This window comes from Phocoena sinus, chromosome 13, assembly GCF_008692025.1.
Source record: "Phocoena sinus isolate mPhoSin1 chromosome 13, mPhoSin1.pri, whole genome shotgun sequence".
Lineage (NCBI taxonomy): Eukaryota > Metazoa > Chordata > Mammalia > Artiodactyla > Phocoenidae > Phocoena > Phocoena sinus.
The window spans coordinates 75278184-75295972 of record NC_045775.1 but is presented as its reverse complement, the minus strand read 5'-3'; the positions used below and the strand labels follow the sequence as shown (position 1 = coordinate 75295972).

Below are 17789 nucleotides of genomic sequence, written 5' to 3'. Positions count from 1 at the left end.
CACCATTTATTGAAGAGACTCTTTTTCCTCTATTGTATAGTCTTGCCTTCTTTGTTGTAGGTTAATTGACCATAGGTGTATGGGTTTAGTTCTGTGAAAAATGCCATTGGTGACTGGATAGGGATTGCATTAAATCTGTAGATTGCATTGGGTAGTGTAGTCATTTTGACAATATTGATTCTTCCCAAGAACATGGTATATCTTTCCATCTGTTTATGTCATCTTTGATTTCTTTCATCAGCATCTTATAGTTTTTGGAGTACTGGTCTTTTGCTTCCTTTCGTAGGTTTATTCCTAGGTATTTTATTACTTTTGATGCGATGGTAAATGGGATTGTTTCCTTAATTTCTCTTTCTGGTCTTTCATTGTTGGTATATATAAATGCAACAGATTTCTGTATATTAATTTTTGTTACCTTTGCTTTTGATATCAAATCCAAAAAATCATTGCCAAGACTGATCTCAAGAAGCTTACAACCTATGTTTTCTTCTAGAAGTTTTATAGTTTCAGGTCTTCTGTTCCAATGTTTAATTCATTTTCAGTTAGCTTTTGTGTATGGTGTAAGTTAGTGGTCCAGTTTTGTTTTTCCATGTGACTGTTCAGTTTTCCCAATACCATTTATTGAAAAGACTGTCCTTTCTCCATTGTATATTCCTGGCTCCTTTGTCATAAATTAATTGACCATATATGTATGGATTTATTTCTGGAATCTTTATTTTGTTTCATTGATCTATGTGTCTGTTTTATGCCAACTCCATCCTGCTTTGATTACTATAGCTTTGCAATATTGTTTGAAATTAGGACACATGATACCTCCCACTTTGTTCTTCTTTCTCAAAATTGCTTTGGCTATTCAAGATCTTTCATGGTTCCTTCTCAAGATTGCTTTGGCTATTTGGGATCTTTTGTGGTTTCATACAATTTTAGGATTGTTTGTTCCACTCCTGTGAAAAATATCATTGGAATTCTTAGAGAGATTTCATTGAATCTGTAGATTGTTTTGGGTAGTATCAGCATTTTAGCAACATTAATTATTCCAATCTATGAGCACAGAATTTCTTTCCGTTTATGTCTTCCTTGATTTCTTTTGTCAACATCTTAGAGTTTTCAGTGTACAGGTATTTTCACCTCCTTGGTTATGTTTATTCCTAGGTATTTCCTGCTTTTTCATGCAACTGTAAATGGGATTGTTTTCTTAATTTCTCTTTCTGATAGTTCATTATTAGTGTATAGAAATGTAACAGATTTCTGTATTTTGACTTTGTTTTCTGCACATTTACTGAATTTATTTATGAGTTCTAATAGCTTTTTGGTGATCTCTTTAGGGTTCTCTATAAGTAGCATCATGTCATTCACAAAGAGCAACAGTTTTACTTCTTCCTTTCCAATTTGGATGCCTTTTATCTCTTTTTCTTGCCTTTTATCTCTTTTTTCTTGTCTTATCCTAGTGCTGTGGCTAGGATTTTTTAATACTATGTTGAATGAAAGTGTTGAGAGTGGGCATTCTTGTCTTGTTCCTGATCTTAGAGGAAAAGCTTTCAGCTTTTCACTGTTGAGTATTATGTTAGTGATATACTAACATAATACTATGTTATATTTGGGTTTGTCATATATGGCCTTTATTATGTTGTTGTATGTCCCCTCTTAATCCACTTTGTTGAGAATTTTTATCATAAATGGATGTTGAATTTTATCAAAAGCTTTTTCTGCATCTATCGAGAGGATCATATGATTTTTATCCTTTGTTTTGTCGATGTGGTGTATCATGCTGATTGATTTGTGGATACTGAACCATCCTTGCTTCCCTGGAACAAATCCCACTTGATCATGGTGTAAGCTCCTTTTAAGGTATTATTGAGTTCTGTTTGTTAATATTTTGTTGAGGATTTCTGCATCTATGTTTGTCAGGGATATTGGCCTGCAATTTTCTTTTCTTGTGGTATCCTTGTCTAGTTTTGGCTTCAGGATAATGCTGGCCTTATTAAATGAATTTGGAGGAGTTCCCTCCTCTTCTGTTTTTTGGAAGAGTTTGAGAAGGATTGGTATTAATTCTTTAATGTTTGGTAAAATTCACCAGTGAAGCCATCTGGTCCTGGACTTTTGTTGGTTGGGAGGTTTTTGATGACTGATTCAATCTCCTTACTGTAATCAGTTTGTTCAAATTTTCTATTTCTTCATGATTCAATCTTGGTTGGTTGTACGTTGCTAGGAATGTATCCATTTCTTTTAGGTTGTCCAATTTATTGGCACATATTTGTTCATAGCAGTCTCTTATGATCCTTCATATTTTGTGGTATCAGTTGTAACATCTAAAATTTCATTTCTGATTTTATTTGAGTCCTCTTTCTTTTTTTTCCTTGGTAAGTCTAGCTAAAGTTTTGTCTATTTTGTTTATCTTTCAAAGAACCAGCTCTTAGTTTCATTGAATTTCATTGATCTTTTCTATTGTTCTTTCAGTGTCTATCTCCTTTATTTCCATTCTGATCTTTGTTATTTCCTTTTTTCTATTCATTTTTGGCTTTGATTGTTCTTCCATTTCTAGTTCCTTGAGGTGTAAAGTTAGATTGCTTATTTGAGGTATTTCTTGTTTCTTAATGTAGGCATTTGTCCCTATGAAATTCCCTCTTAGAACCACTTTTGCTGCATCCCATAAGTGTTGATATGTTGTATTTCCATTTTCATTTGTCTTAAAGTATTTTTTAATTTGTCTTTTGGTTTCTTCTTTGACCCAATTTTCCTTGACCAAATTTGTGAATTTTCCAATTTTCTTCTTGTAATTGACTTCTAGTTTCATACTACTGTGGTCAGAAAAGATGCTTGATATGATTTCAGTCTTCTTAAATTTATTAAGACTTGTGCTGTTGCCTAACATATAATCCATCCTGGAGAATGTTCCATGTGCACTTGAGAAGACAGTGTATTCTGTTGCTTTTGCATGGAATTTCTATATACGTCTCTTAAGTCCATTAGTTCAAACTTGTCATTTAAGGGCAATGTTCCTTATTGATTTTTTAGTTGGGAAGATTTTTCCATTGATGAAAGAAGGGTGTTAAGGTCCCCTACTAATATTGTATTGCTGTCTCTTGGTCCCTTTAGATCTGTATTTGCTTTATATATTTAGGTGCCCCTATATTGGGTGCATATTTACAAACATTATATCCTCTTGTTGGATTGACCCCTATATCATTATATAATGATCTTGTCTCTTAATACAATCTTTGTCTTAAAGTCTATTTTGTCTGATATAAGTATGGTTACCCCAGCTTTCGTTTGGTTTTATTTGCATGGAATACCTTTTTCATCCCTTCACTTTCAATCTGTGTGTACCCTTACATCTCTAGTGAGTCTCTTGTAGGCAGCATGTAGATGCCTATAAGAAATTTAAAATAGATGGGTCTATTTAAAAAAATCTAATCAGCTAGTCTGTGTCTTTTGATTGGAGAATTTAGTCTATTTACATTTAAAGTAATTATTGATATGTATGTACTTATTGCCATTTTGTAAATTATGTTCTGGCTATTTTATGATTCTTTTGCTCCTTTTTTCTTCTCTTGCTCTCTTCCTTTTAGATTTGATAATATTCTTCAGTAGTTCAGTAGCTTAGATTCTTTTCTCTTTATCTTCTGTGTATCTACTATAGGTTTTTGCTTTGTAGTTACCATGAAACTCACTTAAAAAAATCTTATATTTGTAATGATTTAAGTTGATAATAACTTAAACTTGAATGCATTCTAAAGCTCTCCATTTTATCCCCCCCCACATTTTATGTTTTTGATGTTATAATTTACATCTTTTTATCTTGTGTATTCATAAAAAAATATGTAAAAATATGTATTTTTGTGTATTTATCCATTTATATAAAATTGAGCATGGAGAAAAGCAAGAAAGGATGTACATCAGATTGTTGTTAATGATAGATACTATAGAAATGGGGGTCAGAGATTGGAGAATTGAAGGTAAGGAAAAATGTAAAAGAAGAAGAGTGGGAGAGGGAAAGAAAGAGGGAAGAGAAGAAGAGAGAGAGGAGGAGGAAGGTGGGGAGGTGGGCATAGGAGGAGGAGAAAAGAACAAAGAAGGGGAGGGGAGGAGAGGGGAAGGATGGCAATGATAAAAAGAACAAACATAGTATTACTAACTCTGTCAGAACAAATCAAACTACATGTACCTATACACATGAAATTAGTCTCTTGAATACTAAGCTACTCTCTCCATGTGGTAGAAATTTATGTCATTTTCACTTTATTCCTTAGTATTTTTAATATTGCAGAACTACTATATTCATGTATTTGTTATATTGTTCCAGTCACCTAGTACATAACAAAATGCTCCAAACTTGGTGACTTAAAACAGAACAACAACATTTATTTTGCTTAAAAATCTACCATGTAGGTAGAGCTCAGTGAGGACAGCTTGCTTCTGCTCCACTTGACATCAGCTGAGGCAGCTCAAGGGCTGGGGACTGTAATCTCTGAAGGCTTGTCCATTCACAGTCTGGCAGGTGATAAAGGCTATAGTCTGGGACTCACTCAGATGACATCTCCGCAGGGAGACCTTTGTAGTCACCCAATCTAAAGTAGCCTGCTGTTTGTCTTGACCACATTCCCTATATTATTTTCTTAACAGCACCTATCATTAGATGACGTTCTTCAGTTTAATTATTTAGGATTACTAGAATGTCAACAGGAATCTGTTCTCCCTTGTTCACTGTTGTATCCCCAGAGTATGACTCAGAGCCTGGCATGTAGTAGGCGTTGAAGTCAATATACATAAATTTATCACACTGATGTCAAATGGAACTACTTTAATCATCAAGGGTTAATTATACACTTTTGCCACATGAAGGTAAACCCGTCAGAAAGAAACAAGTGTAAAAGGTTTAATACTAATTCCATGGGAAAAAAATAGTAGAGAGGCCCCAAAACTCCCCACAATGCAAAGTGCAGGCACACTGCTCTCTGGAGAAGAGAGCAGCTGCAGGCAGTGTCATACCCACCTTGCAAATGGAAGTTCAGTGTCAACAACATCTGTTACTTTGCATTTTCTGTTAATCAGAATTGCAATTGGCTGTGTAGTTTTCTTTGCATTTAAGATGTTAATTTGTTTATTAAAATTTTGAATTAATCCCTAGGTAAACCGTTTTTCACATAAAGTAACATTAAAATAAAAATAACAAATGAGCACTATGGACCTTCAAGAATGTTTTCCTCCAGCATGAATCAGTACCTGAATTTGAGAAGCAATGGAATAAGGGTTAACACCCATAATATATATGTATATATATGTTTTTATTATTTTTTTTAATTCAAATATAGTTGATTTACAATATCATGTTAATTTCAGGTATACAGCACAGTGATTCAGTTACACATATATACATTATATATATATGTTTCTAAAAACCTCAGAAACTGATAGGAAAAAAGCAAACAATCAAATTTTAAAGTAGACAGTGATTATGAACAGAATCCACGAAATAAGTTACATACATGCCAATGAATGAATGAAAATACAATTAACTTCATTAATAAGATGCAAATCACAACAACAATGTGATGCCATTCTAACTTATCAGTCTAGCAAAACTAAGAGAACTGATAGCATCAGTTTTGGCAAGGATGTAGGTAAGCAGGACCTCTTATACATCGTAGGTGCAAAGGTAAACCTTTCAGCACAGTTGGGCCATAGTTTTCAAAATTAAAACGTACATATTCTATGACCTACAAAACGCCACTTCTGAAAATCCACTTTTATCTGTCCAAAGGCAGTCATTCAATGCAGCATTATCTGCAACAGCAAAATAATAACAACAACAGAATGAAAAGGAAATAACCAGAACTCCTTTTAGGAGAACAACTAATGGGTACTCTATTATGGCACATCCATGCAACAAAACACAGTGCAGCTGTTAGAAAAGATACCTCTGGGGTTTCCCTGGTGGGGCAGTGGTTGAGAATCTGCCTGCCAATGCAGGGGACACGGGTTCGAGCCCTGGTCTGGGAAGATCCCACATGCTGCGGAGCAACTGGGCCCGTGAGCCACAACTACTGAGCCTGCGCGTCTGGAGCCTGTGCTCCGCAACAAAAGAGGCCGCGACAGTGAGAGGCCCGCGCACCGCGATGAAGAGTGGCCCCCACTTGCCACAACTAGAGAAAGCCCTCGCACAGAAACGAAGACCCAACACAGTCAAAAATAAAGAAATTAATTAATAAACTCCTATCCCCAACATCTTCTATTAAAAAAAAAAAAAAGAAGATACCTCTGTATGCACAAATTGGAAAGACTTCCATATGTTTTAGTGAAATCAGTACTTTGAAGATCAGTATGTACTGTATAATCTTTCTTTAAAGCTATATGTTTATACACAAACACATACATATATATATATATACACATATATTTGAATAAACATATAAAACAGCCTGAAAGGCAAACACTAACAACAGGAGTTAACATCTGAAGGTCCGAGTGAGAACTTTCACTTTTTACTTTTTAATGCACTTTCACTGCTCTTTTACATGGATATATAATTATCCAAGGGCATAAATGGATTCTTAAAACTATTTTCAGACATGTACAAAATTTTTCATGACACTAGGCTTTACTTATTTTTATTTTAAAAATAATACAATTATGTAATTATATATATTACTCCTACTGAAGTTCCTACTATCAAATGGTACCCTAGCACCTAAAAGCCTTACAGCCTACATAGTTAAGTATCCATATTGTACATAATGCTAGAGAGAATTTATCTGCTAGAAAACTTTGTTCACCACTGCATCCCACCACCTCAAACAGTATTTAGAGCTCAATAATTTTGAATAAATAAGTGTGTTTACAATTTCATAAACAAGTCTTAACTTTCAGGTTTTCTTTCCTTCTTTGTTAATTAAGAGTCTAGAAATTACTTCCATCCCCCAAAGCAACATCCTCTGTAGCCAAAGGTGGCTAAAATGCTGGTTTTCAAACTTACCAGAGGCTCTAGTTTTATAGGCTGCTGTCGTTTTCTTGTCCTCTCCTGAGCTTTTGTAGTGTGCTTAAATGTCAGGAATTGTGTATCAGCTTCATTTTCTGTGGGTGTTACAAAACTCAGTCTTCCCTTTGCTTTTAAACTGTTCAGTCTTGTAAGTGCAGGGTTTTCCATCAGCTCTCCAATACTTTCCAGGTCCAACTCATTGTCTGAGACACGAAAAGCCATCTTCACTCCTGGAGAGGGGTTAGGGTCAAGAAAAGAAAAATGAAAAGTAGAGCAAAAGGATTGGGGAAGTAGGGCTAAGTGGAGGGGTTTTAAGAACCACGGAGAGCTGAATTTGCTTATCCCCAAAGAAAACCTATCATCAAAGTTACCCCATTCTTCCCAAACTGAGGACCTAAACCAGAGGAATGAAAATTTGGAAATATGCCTGGCCTTCTAGAAGTCCCGTAGCTGGGGTGGGACCCAGGAATTTGCATTTCTAATAACTTCCTGGGTGATGCTGTTGGCTGCCTCTGATTTGGGGACCACAATGGTCCAGATTTGGAAGGATGAAGAGAAATGCCATTATACTGAGATCGTTTCTCACACTTGAGTATGCAAAATAATTCTGGGGGTCGGGGTAGTGTTCAAAATGCAGGTAATTCTAATGCAGGTAATCTGAGATATATAGCCTAGGTACTCACAGAGAAACCAAATAAAGGGAAAAAAGAGTTGAAGGCTAAAGCGTAAAACAGCGCTTCTGGAGATTTTATGTGGATGAGAATCACTTGAAGAGCTTGTGAAAAGGCAGATTCTGATTCATAAGCAAGGTCCCAGAACACTAGAACTATGAGCCTTTTGTAGCGGTCTTGTACCCTCACCACCTCACACTCCGGTCCCACCAGATGGGTGGAAATACTTTACTTAATAACAGTATTACAACACACGAGGTCTTGAACCAGGTGTCAGCAGGCCCAGGTTTTAGTCTAGATCAGCACTGGCCAACCAAAATATAATGCAAATCTCCTATGCAATTTAAAATTTTCAAGTAACCACATTCAAAAACAAAAAAGGAAATTAATTTAATAATGTTCTTTATTTAACATGTACAAAATATTATCATTTCAACATGTAATCAATATAAAACTTATTAATATGATAGTTTCTTTTTTGTTACTACGTCTTCAAAGTATTTCACCTTTAGGGCACATCTCAATTCAGACTAGCCCCCTGTGGCTAGTGGTTACCACACTGACTAGCAGAGGTCCAGACCTGACCACTCCGTGTGTGACCTTGGACAAGTCTCTTGATAGCTCTGTTCCTCGGTTTCCAGCCCTCTAAATTGCTAGGTAGGTAGTAGGTATCACTAAAATGCCTTTCCATTGGCCTTCTCTGCCTCTCTGCCTCTTTGAGCCTTTCCTTATGTGCTCCAAAAGCATAAGTCTCCCGCCTCGGAGTTTAGCCCCACAGCTCGATTCCTCAGGACTCACCAAGTCAGACTAGACCAGCAGCCGCCTCAGACGGTCTCCTGAGACAGAGAAAAAGTAGGTCTAGGAGTAGAAAGTTGTCTCTAAGCCGAGAATGTTTCCCGTTGCCTAGCAGCCACCAGGCCTCCACTGAGGCTCACTGCGCCTGTGCGCGACCTGTCGCCACGGCAACCCCTCAGCCAACTGTAGCTCTGGGTCCTGGACTGTGCCGGGCAGTCGAGCCAATGACTGTCTCTGGAAATTTCCTTACGTCACTGATTGCTGGAGAGCTCGCACTAGACCTGACGGCTTCTCCGTGCTGGGCAGTGTTCACGGGCTGGGCTGGAAGGCCAGGCAGCCAAAGGAGTTGGTTGCTTATGTTTGTTCCTTCGCTTATCAACCACCCACGCTCACTGCACCTCCCTCCTCCTCCAGGAATCTTTTCTGTTGCCCCTCGAGAGGCTTGAGGCTGCCTTGGCATTCGCTTTAATCTAACTTGCTGTGGTTAGAAGAATCAAGTGCCTGCGTAGACAGTTCACGTCCCGCTCTCTGAGGGAGCGACCGTCCTGCGTCTCTGCCCCACCCACCGACCTCCTCCCGGGAGTGTCCTAAGGCGCTAGGAAATGCGGGCTCTTCTTCCGCTCAGACTTCATCGTGTCCTTTTCTGCTGATGTTCTTTTCCGCCTGGAAGGTAACTTAGTGTCAGGCAAAGCCCGAGACCATATTAATTGGTCCCTGCACCGTATTCACCAAAGCAGACCCTGGATCTTGTTTGGCATTTAGACCCACCGGATTAAGTCTCCAAAGACTGCTGCTAATGCTGTATGGAAGCGACCCCACCGATGCCCCGTGCAGGTTGCTTACTGAAGTTACCTGACCCCCGTTAGTGATCTGGGGAAGCAGCCTTTTACCTGCCTCGGGGAAATGTTACACCACATGGCAGAGGCTTGGTTTTCAACCGCCCCTCCAAAATGACATAATCACCGCTGAAACTTATTATTATATTTTGTCCTTTTTGGTACGCCCCCCCTAAAAAAAAAAACACCTTGATATTTGTTTCTTGCCTTGAAAGCAAAGTCCTGTATGAGGTGCTTTACATATCATACTCACAACCTGAATTTTCTCAGTCTTAAGATACTCAGGTATGTATTTTCCATGCAGGCATGACACCACCTACAAAGGAGAGGCTCATATAATAATAGAGCTGGAATGGAGAAAACAGATCACTCAATCCAATTACTCCCCCATTTCATTTTTTTTTTTAAAGATTGATTGATTGATTTTGGCTGTGACGGGTCTTAGTTGCAGCATGTGGGACCCTTAGTTGCAGCATGCGGATTTCTTAGTTGTGGCATGCATGCGGGATCTAGTTCCTCGACCAGGGATCTAATCCCGGCCCCCTGCATTGGGAGCATGGAGTCTGATCCACTGGTTCACCAGGGAAGTCACCCTCATTTTGGTAATAAGAGAACTGAGACCCAGAGAGAAAGTAAATAATTTACTCCAGGTCAGGCACCTAGTCCTGGCAGAGGTAAAACTGGAATACAGATCTCCTAATCCTTAATCAGGAACAGCACACAGCAGTGGAGTAATTTCAGTTTAGAAACAATTCAGATAAACTTCAAATGTAGACATAATAAATACTAATTCCCCAGAGATGCAAGGTACACACAGGTAATCAATCAGAGCCAATAAAATATAAACCAGTAATGAAAAAAAATTCAAAACCAACCCAGTATACATAAAAGCATATTATAATAATATGCAGTGTTAGACACACACCCCAAAATAGACTTCATTTTGGATGTGCAATGAATATTTTAATCTGTTGCTTTCAAAGTTTATGTGGGGGAGACATAGTATATTGCTCCTCAGTTCAAGAATTTCTTTGTTAGTCGATGAAGGTGATTGTATTCTAATGTTACCTTATGCAGCTAAGAGCATTCATTCCAAGAGCCAAGAAGGGTGCAGGATAGAAGACATGGACACATAGAGTTTTATGAAGGTATCGCTGTATTGAACACTACTCACCAAATCTCTCCAAACTTATTTTTTTAACGTGGCAAGATGTCATATTCATTATCAAACAAGAGCTTTGTTTATTGCCTATTGATTGTTTCAGAGCTCTTGTAAATAGCAATAATTGTTACTATTTATTGGGTGCTCCTTATGTACCAGGTACTGTACTATATGTTTTGTATTTATTATCTCAAATACTTCCAACAAACCTAAAATTCCCATTTCATAGCTAAAGAACTAGGCTATGAAAGGTTTATGAGAACTAGATTAAGAAAACAGTAATACTAAGTAAAAATGGTTAAAACTTAGTGAACATGAAGTTAAGATTTATATGCTGGATCCTTTGTGAAGTTTTCTTCACCATCATACTATTCATTGCAACAGCTTCATATTATTTTAGAGGTATTATTGTACCTACTCCACCACTAAGGAAATTGAGGCTTAAAGAGGTTATGTAACTTACCCAAGATCAGTCCAGAAGTGGCAAATGGCAGAGCTAAAATACAAATTGAGATCCATCAACTTATTTTTTTTCAATTAATTAATTAATTAATTTTTAGCTGTGTTGCTGCGCATGGGCTTTCTTTAGTTGCGGAGAGCCGGGCTACTCTTCATTGCGGTGCGCGGGCTTCTCATTGTAGTGGCTTCTCTAGTTGCGGAGCATGGGCACTAGGGTGTGCGGAGGCTTGGTAGTTGTGGCACATGGGCTTAGCTACTCCGTGGCATGTGGGATCTTCCTGGACCAGGGCTAGAACCTGTGTCTCCTGCATTGGAAGGCAGATTCTTAACCACTGCGCCACCCGGGAAGCCCTGAGATCCATCAACTTTAATAGTTAAAATTCTATAATATTAATCTTGGAATTCTGCTACTGGATGTACGGTGGACTATATTCTGAAAAATTCCTGAAGTGAAACACCTATATGTTTGGATAAACTCAAAGGCACATTATTTTAACTGTATTGCTGAACTCACAGGAATTAAGAGAATCGTAACAATATAGCACTGTTGATGGGAATGTAAATTGGTGCAGCTGCCATGAAAAATAGTATAGACATTCCTCAAAAAATTGAGAATAAAAATACCATATGATCCAGCTATTCCACTTCTGGTTATTTATCCAAAGAATACAAAAACACTTAAAAAAAATACATGCACCCTTATGTTCATCACAGCATTGTTTACAATAGCCCAAATATGGAAACAACCTAAGTGCCCATCAATAGATGAATGGATAAAGAAGATGTGGTATTTATGCACAATGGAATATTACTCAGCCATATAAAATATAAAATCTTTGAGACAACATGGATGGATCTTGAGGGTACTATGCTAAATGAAATGACAGAAAAAGACAAATACCATATTATTTCACTCATATATGGAATATAAAATAGTAATAATAAATGAACAAACCTAACCAAACAAAACCAAAAAGATAGATACAGAGAACAGAGAAGTGATTTTCAGAGGGGACTGGAGATGGTGGGGAGGAGGAAATGGGGGTTAACTCTATGGTGATAGGTGGAAACTAAACTTTTGGTGGTGAGCATGCTGTAGTGTATACAGAAGTTGAAATATAATGTTATACACATGAAATTTATATGTCATAAACCAATGTTATTGCAATAAATTTAAAAAATGTATACATAAAATGGGTGTAGCTAATTGTATTTAAGTTATAATTTAGTAAAGTTTATCCAAGAAATAATAAAATTGTCTTTATGCACAAACATTTTTTTTAAAGTAACAATCGTACTCCTAGAATTATACTTCAAAATCACGTGAGGCTTTTCTAAACATACAGATTTCTAGGCTCATGTCAGACCTGGTAAATAAGAATCTTTGGAATTGGCATTTAGGCAAATATCTGCTTAAAAATTTCTATAGATGAAAAAAAAATTTCTATAGATGAATCAAATGAACATCTCTGGTTAAGGACCACATCTGCAGGTGAAAATATATGAAGATTAAAAGATGTTAGATTAAGTAGGTCATAAAACAGTTTGCATAACAAAGCACAAGTGTATGTAAACTCAGCAAACTCTATGGAAGAAAAACATAAGCGTTTATGAGATTCATGGGTATTTTAAGTTATATCCTTTGCTTTTCTGTATATTTAAAAATAAAAGCCATATACCACTTTTGTATTGAGAAAAGTGAGTTATTTTTAAATTAGCACAAGAAAATATATAAGAGCATAAAATAGAGAGACCATGAACTTGGTGGAGGCCAGGGTGAAGGGATCAGGAACACTGGCGGAGGATTTAGCCTTCAGTGTAAAGAAGAGCCACCCTGTTCCATGTGGAGGGAAGGAAGGTCGAAGTGGGTTAGGTAAATGGGTAGACTTGGGCCAGATTTCTTCTTTTTTCTCTGTGAAGCAGTAGGTAAGGTCAGCTGCTCCTAAGGATGGAGGTGCTCAGGATCCAAATAATTTATACTGGGGTGGGGGGGTAACTCATCTTTAGGCTTGACTGTCCACAGTTTAATTTCAGGGTCTGTGAACTGCTTAAAATTGTATTCATGTTTGTGGGTGTACATTTGTCTATAGCTGTTAAATTCTCAAAGGAGCCTGTGACCAATCACCCCTCAGAGTTGGGAATTATACCTGCTCTGCAAGTGTTCTGGCCTTAAGTGTAGGTCACATAGCTCAACTTTCTGGGGTGAGGGTGGTGGTGGTGGTTGTGGTTGTGGTATCATGTTTTGTTGCTCTATCACCACCTTGTGGTCAAATGAATGCACAGCCAAAGGAGGTTTTGAGTCACATATTTTGAATCAGGGCAATAGCTTCTCATCTTAGCTATTTGGAGGGGGCGTGGGACATTCTATGGTCTAATGTCCTACACATTATGAGATTTAATGATGATTACAAAGTTTTCCTCAAAAATGTTGAACCGATGTTAATTATTCATGAATGAGATGACCTACCCAAGCCCAGATACTTTTATTCCAATTAAAGGTCTTTGCAGAAGTGATCTCTGACCCAGTGTTGAATGTTTTGAAAGACCATAGAGCAGTGCTCCTTAAACTTAACTTTGTGTTAGGGGTAACTTAGAGAGTTTTGAAAACCCTGACACCCAGACCACACACCATCCTAATTAAACTAAGAGTGAGAGACCCAGACATCAGGGTTTTTTCTAGCGTCCCCTTCCCCAGGTGATTCCAATGTCCAACCAAGTCCAAGGGCCTCAGCCACAGGGTCCTGCTATTCAAGATGTGCTGTATAAGCCAGCAGCATTAGCATTCCCTGGGAGCCTGTTAGACTGCAGAATATCAGATCCTGCCCCAGACCTCTTGAATCAGTCTGCATTTTAATAATTCTCAGGTGGCTCATTGCATATTAAATTTAAGAAGTGCTATTAAAGAGAACAGAATGGGTGTCCAGTAGGTCTGCTGGATACACAAGGAAGGAATGGTGCTCAAAAGGTAGGCTTCTCATGTTTGATCACTGCCAGTTACAGGAAATGTGTGACTTCTATGCCACTGCTGGACAGTTCTAATTGTCAGAAAGTTCTTTTTTTGGTAGATGTCAAAATCTACTTCCTTGCCCGTTCTGCAAATTGCCCCCATGATCTCTTTTAAAATATTTGAAGGCAGAAATATCTTTCCCTTAATCTTCCTTCTTTGAATCCCTCCCTCCCGACATTTCAGTTTCCTTAGTCTATGTATGATATTTTTGCAGAACTCCTACTAATTCTACACTAAAATGGCTCTCAGAACTGAAGGTGAGATTCTAGATGTGGTGTGATGCAATGGGAATAGTAAGAAAATGACTTTCCTTTATTTAGAAATTCTACTAAAGACTCCTTTTTCTTCCTGAAAATATTAGTCAGGATCTCTGTCAAATGCTACATTATAAAGAACCTGTATCCAGTAAACAAATCAACACTGATGGTCTCAGAGCCTCATGTCATTCACATGTGACCACTGATGGTCCCCTGAGCTCAGAGAGACCATGGGAACTTCCATTCTATAGCTGATTGGGTTTGTGCCTAGAGTCTAAAGTGGGGGAGAGGGGGCAGTCTTGTGGGACTGAACCCTTAAACTGTGGGATCTGACACAATCTCCAGGTAAATCCTTGTCAGAATTGAGTTGAATTGTAGACACTTTTCTGGTGTCTGAGAATTTCGTGTTGGGATGAGAACCACCCCTCCCTCTGCCACAGGTTGGAACTAGGATCAGAATCTTAATAGCATAGAGTAGGAGTTAGTGAATACTATCCTATGGGTCAAATCCATACTGCTGCTTTTTTTTGTAAATAAAGCTTTATTGGGATACAGCCATGACCATTTCTTTAGATATTTTCTATAGCTGTTTTTGCACTAAATAGAGTTGTGTAGTTTTGATAGAGACTATTCAACCCAGGATATTTACTATCTGGTCTTTAAGGAAAAAGTTTGCTGACTCCTGTGATAGTAAATATATATAATGTGGTAAATATAAAAAGTAGTCACTGACAGAGGGCCCTCAAGATGGCCGAGAAGTAAGACATGGAGATCACCTTGCTCCCCACAAATACATCAAAAATATATCTACATGTGGAACAACTCCTACAGAACACCTACTAAATGCTGGCAGAAGACCTCAGACTTCCCAAAAGGCAAGAAACTCCCCACGTAACTGGGTAGGGTAAAAGGAAAAAGCAGAGACAAAAAATAGGGAAGGGACCTGCACCTCTGGGAGGGAGCTGTGAAGGAGGAAAAGTTTCCACACACTAGGAAGACCCTTCACTGGCAGAGACGGGGGAGGGGTGGGAGGAAAACTTTGGAGCCACGGAGGAGAGCACAGCAAGAGGGGTGCAGAGGGCAAAGCGGAGAGATTCCCGCACAGAAGATCGGTGCCAACCAGCACCCACCTGCCTGAGAGACTTGTCTACTCAACTGTCGGGGAAGGTGGGGGCTGGGAGCTGAGGCTTCGGCTGGCTTCGGATGTCAGATCCCAGGGAGAGGACTGGGGTTGGCTGTGTGAACACAGCCTGAAGGGGGCTAGTGCACCACAGCTAGCCGGAAGCGGGTCCGGGAAAAAGTCTGGAACTGCCTAAGAGGCAAGAGATAATTGTTTTGGGGTGCGCGAGGAGAGGGGATCCAGAGCACCACCTAAATGAGCTCCAGAGATGGGCACAAGCTGCAGCTATCAGCACAGACCTCAGAGAAGGGCATGAGATGCTAAGGCTGCTGTTGCAGCCACCAAGAAGCCTGTGTACAAGCACAGGTCACTATCCACACCTCCCCACCCAAAGAAAAAAGAATAAAAAAATTGAGGACAGTCTCAGAGACCTCTGGGACAACATTAAACGCACGAACATTCGAATTATAGGGGTCCCAGAAAAAGAAGAGAAAAAGAAAGGGACTGAGAAAATATTTGAAGAGATTATAGTAGAAAACTTCTCTAATATGGGAAAGGAAATTGTCAATCAAGTGCAGGAAGTGCAGAGAGTCCCATACAGGATAAATCCAAGGACAAACATGCCAAGACACATATTAATCAAGCTATCAAAAATTAAGCACAAAGAAAAAATATTAAAAGCAGCAAGCAAAAAGCAACAAATAACATAAAAGGGAATGCCCATTAGGTTAACAGATGATCTTTCAGCAGAAAATCTGCAAGCCAGAAGGGAGTGGAAGGACATATTTAAAGTGATGAAAGGGAAAAACCTAAAGCCAAGATTACTCTACCCAGCAAGGATCTCATTCAGATTCGACAGAGAAATTAAAACCTTTACAGACAGATGGAGAGATATACCATGTTCTTGGATTGAAAGAATCAACATTGTGAAAATGACTATACTACCCAAAGCAATCTACAGATTCAGTGCAATCCCTATTAAACTACCAATGGTATTTTTCACAGAACTAGAACAAAACATTTCAAAATTTGTATGGAAAAACCCCGAATAGAAAAAGCAATCTTGAGAAAGAAAAATGGAGCTGGAGGAAGCAGGCTCCCTCACTTCAGATTATACTACAGAGCTACAGTAATGAAGACAGTATGGTACTGACACAAAAACAGAAATGTAGATCAATGGAACAGGATAGAAAGCCCAGAGATAAACCCACGCACATATGGTCACCTTATCTTTTTTTTTTTTTATGTGGTATGCAGGCCTCTCACTGCTATGGCATCTCCCATTGTGGAGCACACGTTCTGGATGCACAGGCTCAGCAGCCATGGCTCATGGGTCTAGCCACTCCACGGCATGTGGGATCTTCCCGGACGGGGGTATGAACCCATGTCCCCTGCATTAGCAGGCAGACTCTCAACCACTGTGCCACCAGGGAAGCCCAGTCACCTTATCTTTGATAAAGCAGGCAAGAATATACAATGGAGAAAAGACAGACTCTTCAATAAGTGGTGCTGGGAAAACTGGACAGCTACATGTAAAAGGATGAAATTAGAACACTCACTAACACCATACACAAAAATAAACTCAAAATGGGTTAAAGACCTAAATGTAAGCCCAGACACTCTAAAACTCTTAGAGGAAAACATAGGCAGAACACTCTATGACGTACATCATGGTAAGATCCTTTTTGACCCACCTCTTAGAGAAATGGAAATAAAAACAAAAATAAACAAATGGGACCTAATGAAATTTAAAAGCTTTTGCACAGTAAAGGAAACCATAAACAAGACGGAAAGACAACACTCAGAATGGAAGAAAATATTTGCAAATGAAGCAACTGAGACAACATTAATCTCCAAAATATATAAGCAGCACATGCAGCTCAATATCACAAAAACAAACAAACCAATCCAAAAATGGGCAGAAGACCTAAATAGACATTTCTCCAAAGAAGATATACAGATTGCCAACAAACACATGAAAGGGCGCTCAACAAGTCAGAATGGCCATCATCAAAAAATCTACAAATGATAAATGCTAGAGAGGGTGTGGAGAAAAGAGAACTCTCTTGCACTGTTGGTGGGAATGTAAATTGATACAGCCATTATAGAGAACAGTATGGAGGTTCCTTAAAAAACTAGAACTACCATATGATGCAGCAATCCTAGTACTGGGCATATACCCTGAGAAACCCATAATTCAAAAAGAGTCATGTACCACAATGTTCATTGCAGATCTATTTAAAATAGCCAGGACGTGGAAGCAACCTAAGTGTCCATTGACAGATGAATGGATAAAGAAGTTGTGGCACATATATAAAATGGAATATTACTCAGCCATAAAAAGAAACGAAATTGAGTTATTTGTAGTGAGGTGGATGGACCCAGAGTCTGTCATACAGAGTGAAGTAAGTCAGAAATAGAAAAACAAATACTGTATGCTAACACATATATATGGAATCTGAAAAAAAAAAAAGGTTCTGAAGAACATAGGGACAGGACAGGAATA

At 38.5% G+C, this 17789-nt stretch overlaps 1 protein-coding gene across 1 annotated transcript in view; it reads right to left on the bottom strand.

The window, feature by feature from the left end:
* The window catches only part of DNAH6 (dynein axonemal heavy chain 6), a 293512-nt gene extending 284978 nt beyond the window's left edge, over positions 1-8534 (bottom strand). The window contains exons 1-2 of the mRNA XM_032653510.1: positions 8446-8534; positions 6974-7206 (exon numbers count right to left, since the gene is read on the bottom strand). Coding sequence (XP_032509401.1) covers positions 6974-7198 — 225 coding nt within the window. The 5' untranslated portion in view covers positions 7199-7206; positions 8446-8534. The remainder of the gene's footprint in view (positions 1-6973; positions 7207-8445) is intronic.
* Positions 8535-17789: the final 9255 nt, after the last annotated feature.